The 23,029-nt window shown below is 41.6% G+C and overlaps 1 protein-coding gene across 1 annotated transcript; it reads right to left on the bottom strand.

Moving 5' to 3' along the window:
* Positions 1 to 44: 44 nt before the first annotated feature.
* Positions 45 to 14,172, bottom strand: LOC127002768 (dynein assembly factor with WDR repeat domains 1-like). Its single transcript, XM_050868893.1, has 10 exons — positions 14,086 to 14,172; positions 12,258 to 12,330; positions 11,494 to 11,694; positions 10,965 to 11,087; positions 10,353 to 10,540; positions 9,807 to 9,936; positions 8,143 to 8,302; positions 6,916 to 7,050; positions 6,360 to 6,452; positions 45 to 4,564 (listed from the first exon to the last, which is right to left on the bottom strand). The coding sequence occupies exons 1-10, from the start codon at positions 14,123 to 14,125 to the stop codon at positions 4,439 to 4,441; spliced, it is 1,269 nt and encodes a 422-aa protein (XP_050724850.1). The 5' UTR covers positions 14,126 to 14,172; the 3' UTR covers positions 45 to 4,438.
* Between the last annotated feature and the right edge of the window lie 8,857 nt (positions 14,173 to 23,029).

Raw genomic sequence — 23,029 nt, 5'->3', positions numbered from 1 at the left:
TTTCTTTCTTCTATTGTTTCTTCCTCACATCCTTGTTCTTTTTATTTCCTTCTCTTCTATTTTTTCTTTCATATTTTCTTCATTTCTTTCTTCTATTGTTTCTTCCTCACTTCCTTGTTCTCTTTATTTCCTTCTCTTCTATTTTTTCTTTCATATTTTCTTCATTTCTTTCTTCTATTATTTCTTCCTCACTTCCTTGTTCTCTTTCTTTCCTTCTCTTCTATTTTTTCTTTAATGTTTTCTTCATTTCTTTCTTCTATTATTTCTTCCTCACTTCCTTGTTCTCTTTCTTTCCTTCTCTTCTATTTTTTCTTTAATGTTTTCTTCATTTCTTTCTTCTATTATTTCTTCCTCACTTCCTTGTTCTCTTTCTTTCCTTCTCTATTTTTTCTTTCCTTTTTTCTTCATTTCTTCCTTCCTGTCTTCCTTGTTTTCTATTTTCTTTCTCCTTTCACTTTTTTTTTCTTCCTGTCTCATCCTTCATATCCACTTCACTTGCTTTTTTCTTTCTGTCTGTCGGCCTTCAGAGACGTACCCATCCATGGCAACTTTCACTTAAAAAGGTTGTGATCTTAGAGTATTATTGTGGCTAGTAACTAAACATTATATCATTCGCCGCAAACTGGATCTCAGGACGATATGCTCTGTGACTTGTTTCTTGAGCATATATGTCACACCAGTTCCTCGCACTGCAATAGTAAATAGATATATAGAAAATGTATATATAAATAGCTGAATGGATAGAATAAGTAAGGAAACAGAAGGTGATTAAATAGTTCAGTAAGATATAAAATGTATCGGCCACCTGTTTCTTGAGCTTATAAGTCATACCGTTCCTCGCAATGCAATAGTAAAGAAATATATAAAAAATGTATATATAAATAGCTGAATGGATTGAATAAGTAAGGAAACAGAAGGTGCTTAAACAGTATAGATAGATGCAAAACGTGCCTCATATCTTTCACTATAGTCGGTTCACCCAAGTCTGAAGTGAGCATTATCGTGCGCTGGCAACCTGCGATTTCATGGACACTGTGTGCTAGCCTACGCATAGTAAACAGTCGTCAGTGTCAGTAATATGCAGGCAATAATAACAAATGCCGTCAGTTAAGGCGATTATGATTAAAAAAAATTTAGTAATGTCGCAAACAGCTGTTTTGTAAATATAAAGCCTGCTAATTTTCTCGGTGGTGGACAGCTTCAAGGCTGTTTAATGATTATAATCAGCGATATTGTTAAGTAACAAAACAGGTATTTGCGACATAACTACTATTTTTTAACTCACAATCGACTATAATTGACGGTATTTGTTATTGCTGCCTGCATGTTATTGACACTGTCGACTGTTTACTATGCGCAGGCTAGCACACAGTATCCGTGTAATCGGACATGCCGTGTGACAGCAGGTTGCCAGCGGACGATAATGCTCACTTCAGACTTGGCTGAACCGACTTTCTTCAGAGGAATATTTTTTAATGAATCATCATTTTGTAAATACAGATTGGAGGCACAAGTTCAATAATTTCACGGTGATTTACTTATAGAAACGGAAATATTTATCCCTATTTTTTCACTAATTCATGGTGCTGTTCCTTCCCCTGGTGCTCAGAGGAATATTATTTTTAAAACCACTCAAATATCACGTGTACTATCATTAGACAGATGATTTACTTATGGAAATGTAATGATACTCACTCCTTTTTTTTTTAACTATAACCAGCAGCCACATCACTCCCCTGGCCACCTGATTAAAAGTTTGGGATTAGCAAAAAAGATAATTTGGTATATCTGATCCTGTTCTTGTTTTCTGACGGGTATTGTTGTTTAGCGCTGCACGCCCCGGCCGTCCACCTGTTATGACGAGGGATGGCAATGTTGCTGGGAGAATGTGGGTCTTGTAGCAGACTTTTTTTTTTTCATTATTGTTTCCTTTTATTTTGCCCTTGAACTGTATCCTTTGCAGTAAAAAAAAAAATAAATAAATAAATAAAAAAAAAAAAATCCGGATATTATAGAAAACAAAGAATTTACTAAGAACACGCTAAGAAAACAGTAACTAAGAATGCATTAAGAACACGCTAAGAATACACTGACTAAGAACATGTGTACATACGAGTGGCAGTGAGCAGTGCGACTCGTGTATCAGCGTAATGTTCTTAGTTTTCTAGTAATATCTTGAATACCACAAGGCCCTCTGGTATTTTCTTAGCACCATTGCCATCCTTAGTAGTTATGAGAGTGTTGACAAGTGGAAAAGTTAGTATGTATGTACTATGCTCAGGTCTATTTTTCTAATGTGCCTTGTTGTGAAATGTAATGATTTTGATATTTATAATAATTCTTTATTCATACTAGGTACAGTTTTTGGTGGCATTAGACTATAAAACAAAAATTAAAACACTAGAAATTAAAAAACTAATAGCTAGATAAAAAAAAAAAATCGTGGATAAAAATTAACGTGGATTGGTTCTTGATTTCTGATGCAGGTATTTTCGTTGACTGCCACACGGTTTTGTAAATGTACATGTATAAGGACTACGCAAAAGGGAAAAAATGTACAAGTTTTTGATTCAGTTTTTTTTATTTGAAAGTGGAATAGATATGACTCAAGTATTTGTTATATTCTTCTCGAACAAAAAATAAATATATCTCATCTTCACTAATTTTTCTGTTCAGGCAAAAAACATCACCTGCCCTTCACATCACAGTACCCTCTTCACAGCATATGCTTGGGTGGGTGCTGCCTCAGAACATGGATACAGGTGACACTTCAGGTGAATCAGTCATTAACCCTCATTAACATTGGATGCAGATCTCCTACAAGAATCATCACCAAGCTACATGAGTGGAGCATTAAGTGGCTGCTACAATTCAGTGAAGGAAAATATAAAGTCATGTACCTTGGGAGGGGATATCCAGCATACCAATACCACATGGGAAACACTCCACTATCCACCACAGAGGCAGAGAAAGACCTGAGAGTACATGTTACCAGGCTACCAGTGAAGGACAAATCTGTGCCAGTCGCAGCGGACGGGTTAATGGTCTACCAGTGCATATGATTGAAAAATACAAATTGTTAAGGCCTAAAGACCCACGGTAACTGCACTTGCACAGAAATAAGCGTGATGGTAAGTTTGTGCAGTCTTGGGTGGCCTGTGTGATGAAGGTCTGCCCCCTTGGAGGCTATCCCGCACCTCCTATGCTATGTCTCCACGGGTGAGTGCTGTGATGCAGGACGTTATAGTAGAGGCTCACCCCCAGACTTATACACACCGCCTAAGAACTGCTGGGAAACTAAGGCAAGGGTGTGAGATTATAGCAGCCCGCCTGACGTGTAGGTAAGCAAAGACGGAAGAGATGGTTTGGGAAGTGTGTGAGAGTGGATGTACATTTAAAAAGAGCGACTGAAAAGAAAAAGACTGACCTAAGAACTGCTGGAAAACTAAGGCAAGGGTGTGAGATTATAGCAGCCCGCCTGACGTGTAGGTAAGCAAAGACGGAAGAGATGGTTTGGGAAGTGTGAGAGAGTGGATGTACAATTAAAAAGAGTGACTGAAGAACAAGAAAAAGACTGACTGTTAGAAGGGAGAATAAAAGCCTCCCAAACTCACTCAAAGGCTTGGGTATTTCTTTGGCTGACTGACTGAAGGAGTGGCTTCCTATCTGGCTGGTCGCATGTTTGAAACCCATTGCTGGAAACTCACTCCAGGTCTGGATCAATTTCTTGTGCGTTCTGTGACTCATAGAGGTCGTGTGGAGGTGTGGTTAAGTGAAATTCAGTTCGTTACAAGAAGACATATAGGAGAGCATTACCTTCTGACTTCTGCATGCAAGGACTGCTAAGAAATAATGAGATAAAGAAAGAAAAAAGTAAGTGAAAAAGAAATGAAGGAGGGTAGGATAAAATAAATAAGGAAAGTAAGGAAGTGAAAGAAGGAAGCAAGGAGAGAATGAAGAGAAAAGAAACAAGGGTGTGAGACATATCAGAGGAGGGTATCAGGACACCTCTCCTCACGAAATTGACCTCTCTTTCGGCCACTCCTCTTGACTCTTTTGTGGGAGCAGTGAGTAGCGGGCTTTTTTTCATTATTGTTTCCTTTTTGTTGCCCTTGAACGGCTTCCTCTACTGTAAAAAAAAGAGTTACCTCCTAACTTAGCCTGCTGCCTCAGAAGTGGTATTAACAGAGACAAGAGTGTGAGGAGATGTACAAGAGTGTGTCATCTCCCAACTTATACCTGCTGCCTCTTAAGTGGTAGGTATAACAAGGACAAAGGTGTGAGGAGATGTATCCTAAAAAGAAGTGTGTCGCCTCCCCATAAAACCTGCCATTACTCTCCGCCTTGGCAACAGAAGCTTAATGGTGTGAGATGACCGCCCATCCATTTCCGCTCCATCCAGGAATTAATTTATAGACGAGAAAGACACACTTGAACTTCAGCCCTGCGTAGCCGCCCGCTGCCGCCAGATGACACACGTGCTGTCCTTGCTGCCCGTGACAAGGACGTTGCCCTCATAGCTCACTACCATGGAGAACACCTCGCTCGTGTGGCCGCGCTCCTCCTGCCGGGGTGACGAGTGTGTGTGAGGCCCCTGCGATGCTGTGTTTGTGTGCAGGAAAAAAATGACAGGAGGATAATGTGTTGAGTAAAGACGGAGGAGATGGTTAAGTGTGTCAGAGTGGATGTACATTTAAAAAGAGCGATTGAAGAACAAGACAAAGAAGAAAGAGGATTAATGAAGGGGTGACAAGAGTGTGTGATGCCCCTGTAATGCTGTGTTTGTGTGCAGGAAAAAAAGTGACGGTTAGGAGGGAGGATAATGTGTTGTTGGTTCAGTAAGTGTGTCAGAGTGGATGTACATTTAAAAAGAGCGATTGAAGAACAAGACAAAGAAGAAAGAGGCGGCTTAATGAAGGGGTGACAAGAGTGTGTGAAGCCCCTGTAATGCTGTGTTTGTGTGCAGGAAAAAAAAGTGACGGTTAATTAATAGGAAGGATAATGTGTTGTTGAGCAAAGACGGAAGAGATGGTTCAGTAAGTGTGTCAGAGTGGAATCAGTGGATGTACATTTAAAAAGAGCGATTGAAGAACAAGACAAAGAAGAAAGAAGATCAATGAAGAGACAATTAGAAAGGGCCAATAATGTTTTTTCTCTCATATAGAAAAGACAAAGACTGGATGAAGAAGGAGAAGAAGAAGAGTAATGAAGAGTGACTGAAGAAGAAGAACAAGACGATGAAAAAGAAGATTAATGAAGAAACAATTAGAAAGGGCCAACAATGTTTCTCTCTCATACAGAAAAGACAAAGACTGGATGAAGGAGAAGAAGAAGAGTAATGAAGAGTGACTGAAGAAGAAGAACAAGAAGAAAAAAGAAGATTAATGAAGAAACAATCAGAAAGGGCCAATAATGTTTCTCTCATACAGAAAAGACAAAGACTGGATGAAGAAGGAGAAGAAGAAGAGTAATGAAGAGTGACTGAAGAAGAAGAACAAGAAGAAAAAAGAAGATTAATGAAGAAACAATCAGAAAGGGCCAACAATGTTTCTCTCATACAGAAAAGACAAAGACTGGCTGAAGAAGGAGAAGAAGAGTAATGAAGAGTGACTGAAGAAGAAGAACAAGACGAAGAAAAAAAGAAGATTAATGAAGAAACAATTAGAAAGGGCCAACAATGTTTCTCTCTCATACAGAAAAGACAAAGACTGGATGAAAGAGAAGAAGAAGAGTAATGAAGAGTGACTGAAGAAGAAGAACAAGACGATGAAGAAAGAAGATTAATGAAGAAACAATCAGAAAGGGCCAACAATGTTTCTCTCTCATACAGAAAAGACAAAGACTGGATGAAGGAGAAGAAGAGTAATGAAGAGTGACTGGAGAAGAAGAACAAGACGATGAAGAAAGAAGATTAATGAAGAAACAATAAGAAAGGGCCAACAATGTTTCTCTCTCATACAGAAAAGACAAAGACTGGCTGAAGAAGGAGAAGAAGAGTAATGAAGAGTGACTGGAGAAGAAGAACAAGACGATGAAGAAAGAAGATTAATGAAGAAACAATTAGAAAGGGCCAACAATGTTTCTCTCTCATACAGAAAAGACAAAGACTGGATGAAGAAGGAGAAGAAGAAGAGCAATGAAGAGTGACTGAAGAAGAAGAACAAGACGATGAAAAAGAAGATTAATGAAGAAACAATCAGAAAGGGCCAATAATGTTTCTCTCATACAGAAGAAGACTGACTGTTAGGAGCGAAAATAAAGTGTGTTAATCATCAAGACGGAGAGTTGGTTCAGTAAGTGTGTGAGAGTGGAAGTGAATTAAGAAAGAATGGCTGACACACACACACACACACACACACCTGGACGCAGTAACCGGTGTCAGTGTCCCAGGTCCTGAGGTAACCGTCCTCCCCGGTGGTGAAGACCCTGCTGCCTGACGGACTGAAGCTGACCTGTCCAAGATAAGAAAGTCGGTAATCTACATATGGAAAGTCAAGGCAAAGACAGTTAATGAATCTACATGGAAAATCAAGGAAAGGAAAGTTAATAAATTACATATATAGCCTACACTTGGGGAAAAGAAAGTTGAAGAAATTGAAGAAAAGACAGTTGAGAGTCTATAAGGAAAGTTTAGAGATTTGCCTCGTGATGAACATAAGTGGAGACTGCTGCCTGAAGAACTAACTGAGGGGCACGCACTTGCAGCCTCAGAAACAGCGGCGAGAATAGGAAAGTCAAGGATCTCCATTTTTTTTTTACAACAAAGGAGACAGCTCAAGGCCACAAAAAAAAAAAGGAAACGCTGATAAAAAAAAGTCCGCTACTCGCTGCTCCTACAAAAATTAATCAAAAGAGGTGGCCGAAAGAGAGGTCAGTTTCTAGAAGTTAGTTGAGAAATGCAGAGTTGAGCCTCACCCTGGACACCTCCCCGCCGTGGCCCTCCAGCGGCGCCGTCTCGGTGAGGGAGGGCACGTGCAGCAGGCGGGCCGTCCTGTCCACGCCGCCCGTCACCAGCCGCCGCCCGCAGCTGTCCCACGCGCCGCTCACCACCTCGGGGGAGACACAACGCCAATGGTATTTTTTTTTTTTTTTTTTACGTGCCAGCCTATATAGCGCCGGTAGGCTTTCTTGAGGGGCCTGGATAGTCCGGGTTGATGGGTGGTTTTCAGGACAGCATGTGGGTAGTCTTAATTAAGCCACTCGGCGGTGACTGAAAAATCCCAGGTGGTAGCGACGGATTCGAACCCGCGTCGTTCATCACGCGGTGAATGCGGGGCCCGCACGCTAACCACTCAGCCACCGCCTACCCATATACAAACCTTCTCTTACGGTGTAAAGTTTAGACCTTGGAGGAACCCCCGAAAAGGTTGGCTGAGGCAAGATTCAGGCCATTGCTATTCGGTATGAGTAAATTCGCATCACCATAATTTTGTAATACATTAATTTCGCGATTCCTTGTGGACCCCTTGAAGATGGTGTGTGAAACTCTAGGGATCCGCGTAGCCCTAGTTGGGAATCACTGATCGACATCCTCAACGAAGAGTGTTCTATATATTCCTACAAGACATGGAGGTAAAGACGTCCCCATCTTCTCATTAATGCGGATGGTGGATGACTATAAAAAAATAGTACCCAGTTTCGTTATCTATTTATGAAGAAGTGGCGAATGGCGACCAGAATATCGCGACCAATTCGACGTGCACTCCCAAGAACTGCGAGTCTTAACTGATTAAAAGACAATATTGCAGCTAGTACGTAGATGGACCGCCATTAGGGTGTTGGTTCACGTTACAACTCATCAACAGTCATTATTACGCTGTACAATATGTATGAGGTTCCACTATTCTAACACGGTGACCCCCTCGATGCAGGCAAGTCTTTAGATGGCGTTGTCAAGGCCCTAAAGCCCGTATTCTTAAAGGTCTTAGTGCCTCTGTTCGCCTGTTTGAAAGCCTCTCGTAGAAGTTGCTGGGCTTTTCATGGACTGTTTGGGGATCCTGTAGTGATAGCTTTACACGACTTCTGCATCATGAACAGAAGAATTACCCATGAAAACCCGGTTAATCTTCTCTGTGGCCTTGGGAAACGGTCATAGCTGGAGCCCGATATGTTTAAGAATGTGAACTCAAGAACGCGACTCACCTCCGCATCGTGCCGCAGGGCGTACAGGGGCTCGGCGGTGCGTCGCAGGTCCCACACGAGAGCCGCTGCGTCCGTGGCCCAGGAGGCGAGGTAGTGGCCGCACCAGCTGAGGCCCGCCCCGTTCACCTCGCCGTCGTGGTGCGCCAGGGTCCCAGTACACCTGAGGAGGAAGAATAGCCTAGAAAATACCGTGAGTTTTACCTTTACGCTTCCGCCTCTCACATCAACAATTTCCAAAGGTCAAAAAGGGTATGAAATGGGTTCTCACGAGTGTTTCTTTAGGTTATTAGTACAGTGGGAGGGTCAAACTACCACCAGGTCATGAAACTGCTTCTGGAAATGCCCCAAACTCCTACAAAAACCGTGTCAAATATGTGAGCTTGGGCGAAAAGGTTCTAAATTGGGTTCTCACGAGTGTTTCTTTAGGTTATTAGTACAGAGGGAAGGTCAAACTACCTCCAGGTCATGAAACTTCTTCTGGAAATGACCCAAACTCCTACAAGAACCGTGTCATATTTGTGAGCTAGGCCTAAAAGGTTCTAAATTGGGTTCTCACGAGTGTTTCTTTAGGTTATTAGTACAGAGGGAGGGTCAAACTACCACCAGGGTCATGAAACTACTCCTGGAAATGCCCCAAACTCCTACAAGAACCACGTCATATCTGTGAGCTAGGCCAAAAAGGGTATGAATTGGGTTCTCACGAGTGTTTCTTTAGGTTAGTACAGAGGGAGGGTCAAACTACCACCAGGGTCATTATACTACTCCTGAAAAATTACCCAAACTCCTACAAAAAGCGTGTCAATCATGTGAGCTTGGGCCCCGAAGTGTTTGAGAATCTGGCCCCTGCACATGATGAAGACGAACAAGCAAACAAACAAGCGAGCAAGCGAGTAAATATTTCGACTTTTCCAAAAGATGACAAGAAAACATACACGCAAGAAAAGACGTGGATATACGGAGACTACAAGAAGTTTTCGCCTTAGACACAATAGGCCCTGAGAACTAATAATTTACCACCTTGTAACATGTCCTTCACAATTTGATAGTTACCCACCATCTGAGTGAATGAAGAGACGGAGAACTTATAGGAGTATACAGAGAACACTTAATAGGCCTAGACGATCGATTATAGGACTAACAAGATGGAATGTACTTTAATATGTGTTCGGGAGACCCAGAATGAAGAGAAGGAGAACAGCTGTACCATCCTCCCTTGCAAGAGTATAGAGAGCACTTTTAATAAACGGGAAACCAAAGAAGGGCAAAGAAGATGAAGTGCATGTCCCTGTGTGTTCGGGCGATCCAGAATGAAGAGAAGGAGAACAGCTGTACCATCCTCCCTTGCAAGAGTATAGAGAGCACTTTTAATAAACGAGAGGTCATACAAGGGCTAACAAGATGAAGTGCATGTACCTGTGTGTTCGGGCGACTCAGAATGAAGAGAATGAGAACAGCTGTACCTTCCTCCCTTGCAAGAGTATAGAGAGCACTTTTAATAAACGAGATATCAAAGAAGGGCTAACAAGATGAAGTGCATGTACCTGTGTATTCGGGCGACCCAGAATGAAGAGACGGAGGACATTTGTACCTTCATCCCTGGCAGGAGTATATGGAACACTTTTCATAGACAGCAGAAGCACTAGCAGGACGGAGTGTATACGTACTCGTGTGTTCGGGCGTCCCAGAGCCTGACAGTGCCGTCGAAGGAGGCGGAGTAGAGGAGGCCCCCCGCCCTGTCGCCGCCCACACCCACCACCGCCCCCGCGTGGCCCTGGAGGTCCGCCACGCAGTCCCCTGGAGGAGTGTGAAATAGTGGACCCTTCAGACTAGTGCCGAGAATAGTTGACCATTCACACCAGTATCGGAAATAGTACGAGTATATTCTTTGTTGTTGTTGTTGCTGTTTTATTGTTACTACTACTACTACTACTACTACTACTACCTACTACTACTACTACTACTACTACTACTACTACTACTACTACTACTACTACTACTACTACTACTACTACTACTACTACTATTACTACTACATAACAACTCCTCCTCCTCCTACTACTACTACTACTACTACTACTACTACTACTACTACCACCACCACCACTACCTTCACTCTACCCCTCCCACCACCATCACAACAACAACAACAACAACAACAGCAACAACAACAACAACAGTACCCCCCAACCCCCAACCCCATTATCACCCACCCATAGTGAGATCCCACAGCCTGGCGGAGGTGTCCATGCCCCCCGTGGCCAGGCCGTGTCGGTGGTGGGGCAGCGACGCCACCACGGCCACGGGGCCCTCGTGTCCCGCTAACACCAACTCGCAGGCGCCCGACGATGACTCCCACACGCGCACCGTCCCGTCGAAACTACACGTCGCTATGAGTTCACTGGGAGGAAGAGAAGAGTGTTAGATAAGACTGGGAGGAAGTCCATCAATGAGGAAGAAATGTTAAAGGAGAAGTCTGTTACGGGCATTTCTTTCCCTTGGCCTTAATTTTCTTTTTTACAGCGAAGGAGATAGCTCAAGGGCCCCAAAAGAGTGAAGAAGCCTGTTATGTTGCTGGTCCCCAAAAGCAAAAATATATCGCCTGAAGTTGAGAAGAGTGCTGGTAAAGCTCGTGAAAAAACCACCAATGAAGAAGAAATGTAAGAAGTAGAAGGAGCAGTCTGTTACGAGCATTCTTCCCCTTGGCCTTTTTTTACAGCAAAGGAGACAGCTCAAGGTCCAAAAAAGATTAAAAAGCCCGTTATGTCGCTTCTCCTTAATTAAGGGCGGGAAGTGTATCACCTGGAGGTTGGACGCCTACTCACTCGTACTTCCCGACGAAGGTGACGTCGAAGACCACGTCCTGGTGCCCCGTGAGTGTCGCCTCCGGGCCGCCGTCCTGCGTGCGCCACAGCCGGCACTGGCGGTCATAGCTGGCGGTGGCGCACCTGAGGGGGTCACGTGGTTAATTGGCTACACCTGGACACAAAGGGATCGTTATACGTTTCGCTGTCCAGAGTGGTTAAGCAGCCCGAGGAGTGGGGACTTGTTGAAGGTCATGTCTTTCATACAACTGAATACATTGCCTTGTGGTCCAACGGCAATACTTTATGTACTTGGCATCTCCCGTGAACCCATGTAGCACCGTCCGTCCTTCACCTAAATCCGTGAATTTATCTAACCTTTAATTGAAGATATTTCGTATTAGCATCCACCGAGTCGGTTCCACTCCTAGTAAATCAATCCTTGCCCGTGTCTTCATTAACTAAATCCATTACCACGCTTCCTATGACCTGCTCCTCTACTACCATAACCTTGTGGCCTTGTTATAACGTAAGAAGAGAGATCCCTCACAGTGTCGCCGCCTTGTTGAGCGCCACGTTGGTCAGGGGCAGGATATGCGCCCTGAGGGTCCTGTGGCGGGCGTGGGCGCGCGTGGCGTCGTTGCGCAGTGCGGCCAGCAGGCGGCCCACCAGGCGCTGCAGCCTCACGCGTTGGCCCGCTGCCCGCCGCTCCTGGCGCAGCACGTCCTCCACCACCTCGTCCACGCGGGAACTGAGCGACAGTCATTGCATTACTACTATATTACTGCTGCTACTACTACTACTACTACTACTATTACGTACTACTACTACTATTATTGCTGCGTTATATCCAAAGTAAAAAAGTAAGAAAAGAAGAAAGGATAGAAAATATACTTTAAAATCCTTACTACTGCTTTTGTGATTATCATATCCAAAGAAAAAGTAAGAAAAGAAAAAAAATGAAGGGATAGAATATACACTTTAGAAAGCCTATTACTACTACTGCTATTATGATGTTGTACCCAAACAAAGAGCAAGAAAAGAAGAAAAAAAATGGACAAGAAAAAGAATCTTAGAAAATCGCCCAGACCCATTAAAGTACTTCGGTCAGGTTAAAATCGGAGTCTACGCCTTGACAAAGAATGAATCCTTAACCTGCTCTGACCTTCCTCTGCATGCTTTAAGAACATAAGAGCATAGGGAGTCTGCAAGAGATTTCTGTATTTTTTTCCCTGGATATATTTTGAAGCCTTTAAAGGAGACTTGCAGTGCTATTCTCAAGCCTCAACCTTTGCACTGTGACCTTTGACCTACTCTGGGCCGAGGTCAAGAAGCTGCACCTCCTTCCAGCTGGACGTGTGCCCGTCAGCCATCTCGAAGGTCAGCCCTGGGGGAGCATGGCTGGTGTTAGTGTGCTTATTTGAATATGAATCAGTAAGACCTAACCTAACCTAACCTAACCTTACCTAACCTAGCCTTCCCTAACCTAACTTAACCTAACCCAACCCAACCTTACCTAATCTTCCCTAACCTGGCCTGTTCAAGAGCGGGCGTCACATACCCGTACAGAGAAGAGAAATATGCATCCGGGGTAACGATAAAGGATAGCGCGTGGGAACCTTACCCAACCTTACCTAACCTTACCTAACCTAACCTTCCCTAACCTAACCTGCTCACACTGTTCCGACTCTGGGCCTTGATAACCCGGCGACGTTTAAGCCACCTTCATACACTACCGAATCAGCATCCAGCGATCGTTTCTGGACCTATTTCCGACCGTGTGCGACCCTTTCACATCAATATTTCACACCCAAGACCTCGTATACCCCGAATCGCTGGGTTGTCGTGGCCCAGGGGCGGCACAGTGTGAACGGGGCTTAAGGGCTAGGGCATTGCCGTGGCTCGGGGCGGTATTCTCAGAGGCTTCCACCTATCACATCAACTATTTCCAAAGGCCAAAAAGGAGATCAATCGAGTTTACATGAGTGCTTTTTCACAATCATGGCACAGAAGAAGGGTCAAACTACCACCATGGCCATTAAACAACCCATGGAAATGCCCAAAAACTCCCTCTAAAAGCGTGTCCAAATATAAAAGGTTTTCTTGAGTGCTTTTTCACAATCATGGCACAGAAGAAGGGTCAAACTACCACCATGGCCATTAAACAACCCATGGAAATGCCCAAAACTCCCTCAAAAAGCGTGTCCAAATATAAAAGGTTTTCATGAATGCTTTTTCACAATCATAGCATAGAAGAAAGGTCAAACTACCACCAGGGCCATTAAACAACCCGTGGAAATGCCCAAAACTCCCTCAAAAAGCGTGTCCAAATCTAAAAGGTTTTCATGAGTGCTTTTTCACAATCATGGCACAGAAGAAAGGTCAAACTACCACCAGGGCCATTAAACAACCCATGGAAAAGCGCAAAACTCCCTCAAAAAGCGTGTCCAAATATATACATAAGGTAGGCACAAAACTGAGATGCACAACTAACAACAACAATGAAAATTAACACTATCAAATGCATTACAAACGGTTTCAGTCACAGTAGGTACAAACACAAACCTAGACAAAGTAATTTAAAAAAACACGAAACTGAGATGCACAAATAACAACAACAACGAAAACCAACACTATCAAATACATTACAAAGGTTTCATTCACAATAGACAAACATGCTTGCAGGGATGTGAAGAAGAAAGTTGAAAGGAACGGACAAGACAAATGGCAGAGAGGAATGAATGGCAAGTCGACGGTAAACTGGTACAATAGGAAACAGCAGAAGCCCGAGGGAGTAAACTGGCTTGTAGGTAGGAGACTGGGGGAGCAAGCTGTTGTTTAAAGCAAGAACGGGAACTCTGGAGGTAAATGGCAGGAATAGGGACGGGGGAAACCAGCTGGACACATAGGCCCTTAATGTTAGATGTCTCGTGGGTTCAGTTCACCTATTTGAAAAGCCTCTCGTGGAAGTTCCTGGGCTTTTCATGGAGTTTTGTGACCCCAGTGATAGTTTGACCCGCCTTCTGCACCTTGACCGGGAAAAACCACCCATGAAAACCCGGTTAATCTTCTCTGTAACCTTGAGAAATAGTCGTTAATGGGAGGCAGATACGTTTAATTGTATGGTGTAGAATTTCCTGACCTGGCGGGTAGTAGCGTAAATATATCCGCTTGAGGTGCATGGTTCAAGGGTTGTCCTGTGTGGGGCGGTGGGCGGCGCGGCTGTTACCAATGTGTTACGTGTTCGCGGTTGCCATGACACCCGAGAGAGAGAGAGAGAGAGAGAGAGAGAGAGAGAGTGGATGGAATAGAAGAGGAAAGGATAAGAAAGAAAAGTGAAAAGAAATGTGATGAAAAAAAAGAGCTAAAAGGAGAGAGAGAGAGAGAGAGAGAGAGAGAGAGAGAGAGAGAGAGAGAGAGAGAGAGAGAGAGAGGATGGAATAGAATACGAAATGATAAGAAGTGAAAAAGAAATGTGATGAAAAAAAAGAGAGAGAGAGAGAGAGAGAGAGAGAGAGAGAGAGAGAGAGAGAGAGAGAGAGAGAGAGAGAGTGGATGGGATAGAAGAGGAAAGGATAGGAAAGAAGTGAAAAGAAATGTGATGAAAAAAAGAGATGGAGAGAGAGAGAGAGAGAGAGAGAGAGAGAGAGAGAGAGAGAGAGAGAGAGGGAGGCTGGAATATAAGAGGAAAGGATAAGAAAGAAAAGTGAAAAGAAATGTGGAGAGAGAGAGAGAGAGAGAGAGAGAGAGAGAGAGAGAGAGAGAGAGCGTTTTCTGTGGCACTTAGAGAGCATGGAGCGTTTTATGCAAGCCTCGTGTAGCATTGCATCACCATAATCATCATCATCATCACCAGGCATTGCAATAGAGCTCTCTGTATGACAAAGAAGGCCTCCCCTATTGTCCTCCACCTTTCTCTCTGTCGTGCTTAATCAACGCCTGTAAACTCACTGCATTGCTCTCGGTTTTGCAGCTTTTCCTGTTTAAATCGGGTATTTGTAAGAAGGCTACCGTTCATCCTCCCTTCCGGGCTGATTGGGTGCCTGGGGAAGGTAAACCGTGGTAACCCGGATGTCACACTGGCCCCGGGGTGAAGGGTTCTTGCCCACCACAGGCTCAAGGGCCAGTGTGACGGAAATGAGCACCGAGGCCACGCGCAGCTATAGCGTATGGCTCTAACTTTTCCTCACCTTTACTCTGGATTGCTGGTAAAACATGAGGCTTTAAATATACAGACAGGATGACATCTCTTTAATGACATTTGAAAGGTAGAAATTAAATGACAGCAGCAAAACCAGTAACATCAAATAATAATGAAAATGTGATAATGATAACAATAATAATGATTCGGTTATAATAACATACAGAAAACCCCCAGAAGAAAGCAAAGTAATATATAGTAATAACAATGAAAACACTGCTACTACTACTACTACTACTACTTCTACTACTACTACTACTACTACTACTACTACAAATAATGATAATAATAATAGTAATAACAACACAAGAAACCAAAGATGTAAAAAATAATTAAAAGATGTAATACCGTGTTGGCAATACATAAAAATAATACCCATTCTCTTTTACCTCAGTCACAGTGTCTTGCGCAGTGACAGGAGGAGGGAGGTATGGCGGCCCTCCACCCCCTCTACCCTTCCTGCAAGAGCCCTCGAGTCGTGAAGCAAGGTAAGGATATGGATTTTTTTCGGTAATATGAAGCAGAATTGAATGGCTTTATCGTCATTCATAGTAATTGATTATCACGACGGTTCTAAATGCTAAAGATGAATTTGTATGTACTCAACCCACATTTCCTTCTCTCTCTCTCTCTCTCTCTCTCTCTCTCTCTCTTCATTACCTGTTTATTATACCATTGCCTGTTCTGAATTTGTATTAAGAACAGAACCTAACTTAACCCGAACTTGCTTCTGTGATGATTTAATCTTGGATGGCTTAACAAACTATATAGTCTTCTTTTCCAGGATTTGATTAACACAACGATTCTAAATACTAAAGATGAAATTATATGTAAAACCACATTTCCTTCTCTAACTCATCCGTACCTACTTGTAACTTACCTAACTTTGACCTACTGTGTCCAATCTTTCATCATAATACTCTTTAAATATTATTATAAACTATATAGTCGTCGTTGCCAAGGTTTGATTAACACAACGATTCTAAATACTAAGGATGAAATTATAATTATGTAAACCATCATTTCTTTCTCTAACTCATCCTACCTACTTGTAACTAATCTAACTTTGACGGAGCCTAACCTACTGTGTCCACTCTATCATCATATTACTCTTTAAATATTGTTCTAAACTAATAATCTAAAGCCTCTCATATTTGGAACAAGCTCAAGCCTTACCAACCCTTACTCCTACCTTTGAAGCTAACTTTACCATAACCTAAGCTAACTAATGTATCCTAACCAGGGGTGTGGAGTCGGATTTTCAAAACTCCGACTCCGACTCCGACTCCGACTCCAGTAAATTTAAATGTTGCGACTCCGACTCCGACTCCGACTCCAGGAAATTTGAAGGTTGCGACTCCGACTCCGTTTTTTTTTACAGTATGATATATATATATATATATATATATATATATATATATATATATATATATATATATATATATATATATATATATATATTATCCTCCATGATAGAATTAAATATACACATTAGCTCATGCAAAACACCATAAAATATGGCAAAAGGGATACCTGTACTATCTGTTGTCAGGGTGGTTGTTGAAGGTATATCCTCAAGAAAATACAAAATAAAAAGCATGAAAAAATATTAAAAATACCAATATTCCCGCAGACTGTTTGATTGGACATATCTTCCAAAACGTCAATTTCTCCCAATTTGTAAGAATCTCCATGAAGTGAAATCTTTACTAAAAAAATTAGCACGTAAAGGAGTCAGGTCGCTCATATTTTACCGACTCCGACCTGACCTGACTCGACTCTGACTCCAATTCTGACTCGACCTGACTCCGACTCCGACTCTGACTCCAATTCCGACTCCGACTCCGACTCCGGCCAAAAGTAGCCGACTCCTCGACTCCTCGACTCCGACTCCGACTCCGACTCCGACTCCGGCCAAAAGTAGCCGACTCCTCGACTCCTCGACTCCGACTCCGACTCCGACTCCACACCCCTGATCCTAACCTTTAAATTCCACTAAGTCAGCTAATGTATTCTAACCTTTAAAGTCCACTAAGTTAACTAATGTATCCTAATCTATAAAGTCCACTAAGTCAGCTAATGTATCCTAACCTATAAAATCCACTAAGTCAACTAATGTATCCTAACCTATAAAATCCACTAAGTCAACTAATGTATCCTAACCTATAAAATCCACTAAGTCAACTAATGTATCCTAACCTGTAAAGTCCACTAAGTCAACTAATGTATCCTTACCTATAAGTCCACTAAGTTAACTAATGTATCCTAACCTATAAAATCCACTTAGCTAATGTATCCTAACCTATAAAATCCACTAAGTTAACTAATGTATCCTAACCTACAAAGTCCACTAAGTTAACTAATGTATCCTAACCTATAAAATCCACTAAGTTAACTAATGTATCCTAACCTATAAAATCCACTAAGTCAACTAATGTATCCTAACCTATAAAGTCCACTAAGTCAACTAATGTATCCTAACCTTTAAAGTCCACTAAGTTAACTAATGTATCCTAACCTACAAAGTCCACTAAGTTAACTAATGTATCCTAACCTATAAAATCCACTTAGTCAACTAATGCATCCTAACCTATAAAGTCCACTAAGTCAACTAATGTATCCTAACTATAAAGTCAACTAATGTATCCTAACCTATAAAATTCACTAAGTCAACTAATGTATCCTAACCTATAAAGTCCACAAAGTCAACTAATGTATCCTAACCTATAAAGTCCACAAAGTCAGCTAATGTATCCTAACGTATAAAGTCCACTAAGTCAACTAATGTATCCTAACCTATAAAGTCCACTAAGTCAACTAATGTATCCTAACCTATTAAGTCCACTAAGTCAACTAATGTATCCTAACCTTTAAATTCCACTAAGTCAACTAATGTATCCTAACCTATAAAGTCCACTAAGTCAACTAATGTATCCTAACCTATAAAGTCCACTAAGTCAACTAATGTATCCTAACCTATAAAATCCACTAAGTCAACTAATGTATCCTAACCTATAAAGTCCAATTTTCTTTCTCATTGTCCGTTATAAGTATACTATTCCCAATTATAATAAGACTAGCCTAACCAACCCCACCATAATCTAATCTTTAACGTAGCCTAATAATTACCTTTAGACATTCCATTCACCCTTTTTACCTCATTCATTATTATGCCTTTTCTAGCCATTTTTAAAGACAGAGTAGCCTATTCTAATCTTACCCTATTTAGCCATCTCTGACGTAGCCTAATCTATTGAAACGTCAGCCTTCTACCTATCAACCCATTCTTTTTCTGTTATTCGCATTTTTATTCTTGTATTCAGGACTTATAGTATTCATTGATGCAAAAATGATCAGTTTACGATTATTAATGTGAAAGGAAGGGGCTCAGTGTGTTCGGGGCAAGGCTAAGCTACATTATATTACACTGATGCTATGTTCTGATGTTGCCATGCCATTTACTACGGTGTTTTCTTGGTGTTATATATCATGTTATTGTATTATCTTTTCATATGCTTTAGTGCTGTTCTTTTTTGTTACCATTTATTCATCGAACCAGATAGACATACGCGTTTAGCTTAGTCCATCTTTACCCCGCTAATAATAGGCTATTTTGATTGTTATTTTTTCCCTTTTTTTATAAATATTGTAAGGCACTGCACATACTCGAAATCCAGAGAGTTTGCTCACATTTTCTATTCCCTTGCATTTTATTATACTAAGAATATCCTCAATGAAGAGGCTAAGGAACAAATTATTACGTAACATACATTATTTTTACATAAGTCAAACGGTTTTTTAACAGTTCATTCATACATAGCCTACTCGATAAATAGATTTGGTTTGCGTTGTCCATTCTTTTGTATTAAAACTTACGTATTAGAATAACATTAATGACTAGGCTACATCCTATTTTTACTTAAACCTACTTTATAATGGAACATTATTTATAAGTTCATTTATACATACTCCATACCCATAAAGTTTTTCGTTGTCTTCGTGTTAAAACTAGTAGAGTAACATCGATAAGCAGGCTAAATAGCTAATAATTTCCCCTACATACTTTCTTATAGAGCAGATTATCATTAACAGTTATTACATTTAGAGTTTATTTGAATTGTTTTCTTTATATCAAACTCAGAATAACATTGATAACTAGACGAAACAACTTAATCATTCGTACATACGTTCTTATAGAGCAAATTGATTTCAACAGTTCATATATTTCAGAGATTGTGTTTGCATTATCATCCTCGCAACGAACTTAGGATAACTTTGAGAACTAGACTAAACAACTTATAATTACCTTACATCATTTCTTGTAGGGCGTTTCACATATTTTGTTTGCGCTTTCTTCTTTGTATCAAACTTAGAACAACTTGGATAACCACGGTAAATAACTAGCCTAGCAGAACAACTTGGATAACCACGGTAAATAACTAGCCTAGCAAAACAACTTGGATAACCACGGTAAATAACTAGCCTAGCAAAACAACTTGGATAACCACGGTAAATAACTAGCCTAGCAGAGCAACTTGGATAACCACGGTAAATAACTAGCCTAGCAAAACAACTTGGATAACCACGGTAAATAACTAGCCTAGCAAAACAACTTGGATAACCACGGTAAATAACTAGCCTAGCAAAACAACTTGGATAACCACGGTACCTAAATAACTAGCCTAGCAAAACAACTTGGATAACCACGGTAAATAACTAGCCTAGCAAAACAACTTGGATAACCACGGTAAATAACTAGCCTAGCAAAACAACTTGGATAACCACGGTAAATAACTAGCCTAGCAAAACAACTTGGATAACCACGGTAAATAACTAGCCTAGCAAAACAACTTGGATAACCACGGTAAATAACTAGCCTAGCAAAACAACTTGGATAACCACGGTAAATAACTAGCCTAGCACCTTTTTCATGGACCAGATTAGCTTCTCATTGAACTTAGTAGCATAACATCAATTAATCATCTATCCACCTTATCTACTTATCAATCTATCTATATCTACGTTATCTACTACGATCTACCCTATCTATGTATCTATCTATCCATCATATGTGTATTAGACCTAGGGATGCCACGATATCGCACTAACCGAACTAGATTTTCCCATTTCTAACGCATAATGACTGCAAAAAACCCCTCTATAATTAACACTTTTAGTAGTAAATATAAATAGGTATCGTTAGTTTTGTGGGTGGGACATTTTTTAGCCTGAAATCGAGAAAAATGAGAAGCTGAGAACGACAATCTGGCAACGTTGATTAGGCTATCCTGGTGTTGGTAAGATGAAGCAGAAGGATATAATTATCTAAGAAGGGAGGGAAGGGATGGAAGATGCAGTAGATGGGGGAAGGGTAGAAAGGGGAGGAGGTAAGGGAAGTCTCGTATATCACAATCTATTCCATATTGAAGTTGGTGTTTCTTTTTATCATGCTATATATTCATCGAAGCCATGCCAGACGTGTCCGTACAGCTGATGTAAAATAGTTTCTTCTTTTTCTGTTGATACATTGGAATTACCGGAAAAATTAGATAAGCAAGCGAAGTATTGCCATGTTTACTTAGGTGTTCCACTATAATTATTGTCTCCATCTTTTATCATCATCTTGTTATTGTTGTTCTTTTTCCTGTTCTTGTACTTTTTCTTCTTTTTATTGCATTCGAATAAGGGATGGAGGGAGTAACAAAAGGGGGGAAAGAGGGAATTGAAAGTAAGAGGGTGGATGGATGGAGTTGGTGAAGGAAAGGAGAGAAGTTGGAGAAAGATTGAAGGGATTGAAGGAGGAAAACGAGGGAACATGAGAGAGAGAGAGAGAGAGAGAGAGAGAGAGAGAGAGAGAGAGAGAGAGAGAGAGAGAGAGAGAGAGAGAGAGAAAGGTAGGAGGAGAAAGAATGGAGGGAGGGAGGAAGGAAAGGAGGCACAGCGAGGGAGGCAGAGAAAGGGAGGAATAAGTAAAGTGAGAGATAAAGGATGGAAGGATAGAGAGGATGAAGGAAGGGATTGGAAGAAGGGAAAGAGGATGGAGAGAGATTGAAGGTATTAACGGAGAGAGAGAGAGAGAGAGAGAGAGAGAGAGAGAGAGAGAGAGAGAGAGAGAGAGAGAGAGGAGTGAGTCACGGAGTAGAAACACCTGCTTTGTCCCCAATTACGTGTAGGTTATTGACTCACCTGTGTGTGTGTGTGTGTGTGTGTGTGTGTGTGTGTGTGTGTGTGTGTTATACCTAGTGTGTTGCTGTACTCGTTTTATAACTTTCCGGTCAATGAACTATCTCTATCCATCTATCTATTTATCCATCTATCCACCTTATCTATCTACTATCTGTCTATCTATCTATCTACCCTACCTATCAATCCATCTGTCTATCCGTCTATCTATATCTGTTTATCTATATCTATCTATCAATTTCCCAACGTCTGTGTTAAAAAATATATACCAGCAGGAAAAAATAACATCATTAACATCATCATCATCAGCAGCAGCATCGCCTTTGAAGCCAATATCGCCTCTAGCAATGGGTGAAGGATCGATTGCTTGGGAGGGTCGTCGTAGCGGCTCTGTAGGGGAGACAAGACGGTGACTCACTGGCCTGGGCTGGGCTAGGGATGGGGTGTGTCTTCTTGGCTGCCTGACCCCTCGACCGGCTGGCTGGCTGGCTAGGTGGGTGGGTGACAGGCTGGCTGGCCCCTTGACTAATTGATTGGCTGGCTTGGTAACTGACTGACTGACTGGGTAACTGACTGGCTGGCTGGGTGACTGGCTGGCTGGGTGACTGACTGACTGGCTGACTGGGTAACTGACTGGCTGGCTGGGTGACTGGCTGGCTGGGTGACTGACTGACTGGCTGACTGGGTAACTGACTGGCTGGCTGTGTGACTGGCTGGCTGGCCCCTCGACTGACTGACTGGCTGACTGAGTGGCTGACTGGCTGGCTGTTTGACTGATTGACTGAATGGCTGTACGGCTGACTGGCTGACTGGCTGGCCCCTCGACTGACTGACACTACAGAGATACCAGCTAGCAAACCAGTCAATGTTGATTTTGCATGTCATCTCTTGCCTCGGGAAAGGACATATAGATAGGTAGGTAGATATGTATTGATAGAGAGATGGTTAGTCTGTTATTTATTGAAAGTTTAATTGGGTAGTTAGATAGACTGGTTGTACGTTAGTGAATGACTGAATGTGAGATAGCGAGTGAGATAGGTTGGTAATTAGTTCTTGAGTGATAATGAATGTTAGTTGGGTAGGTAGATACAGAAAGGTTGATAGTTAGTTAGTTATAGTTAGGTAATTGATGAGTGTTTGTGAATAATTGAAAAAAAATGATAGACAGACAGACACAGACAGATAAATAGATAAATACACAGATAGATATTCACCCAGTCAATCAATTTAGCTAGTAAGTCGTCTCCTAGTTAATTAGCTAGTTAATGAGATAGATAAATAGATAGACATAGATCGCAAAGTTAGACAGATAGATAGCTAGTCGTTTTAGAAGAGGACAGAGAGGACAAAGATGACATAGAGAGAGAGAGAGAGAGAGAGAGAGAGAGAGAGAGAGAGAGGAGATGATATTAAGAACACAGTGAGGGAAGGGAAGAAGCTAGGACAGATGGGTTTAATGACCACTCACAACAATTCAACTACGTAATTACACAGGCTGCAAGTAAGAGTAATGTGTAGTTCACGTATATAATTAGAAGTTATGGCCCATTAGCGTTCAATTGGAAGAAAAAGAACACCAATTAGATATTATTATGTGCTGTCACTCCTCGGCGATTAAAGTTTTGAGGGAGAAGTGTAAAGGTAACGGGAGGTGGGCACACACACACACACACACACACACACACACACACACACACCTGTA

This window comes from Eriocheir sinensis, chromosome 24 (genome assembly GCF_024679095.1).
Source record: "Eriocheir sinensis breed Jianghai 21 chromosome 24, ASM2467909v1, whole genome shotgun sequence".
In the NCBI taxonomy this organism is placed as follows: Eukaryota; Metazoa; Arthropoda; class Malacostraca; order Decapoda; family Varunidae; genus Eriocheir; species Eriocheir sinensis.
The sequence above is the reverse complement of the archived record's forward strand: the minus strand, read 5'-3'. Positions and strand labels throughout refer to the sequence as shown.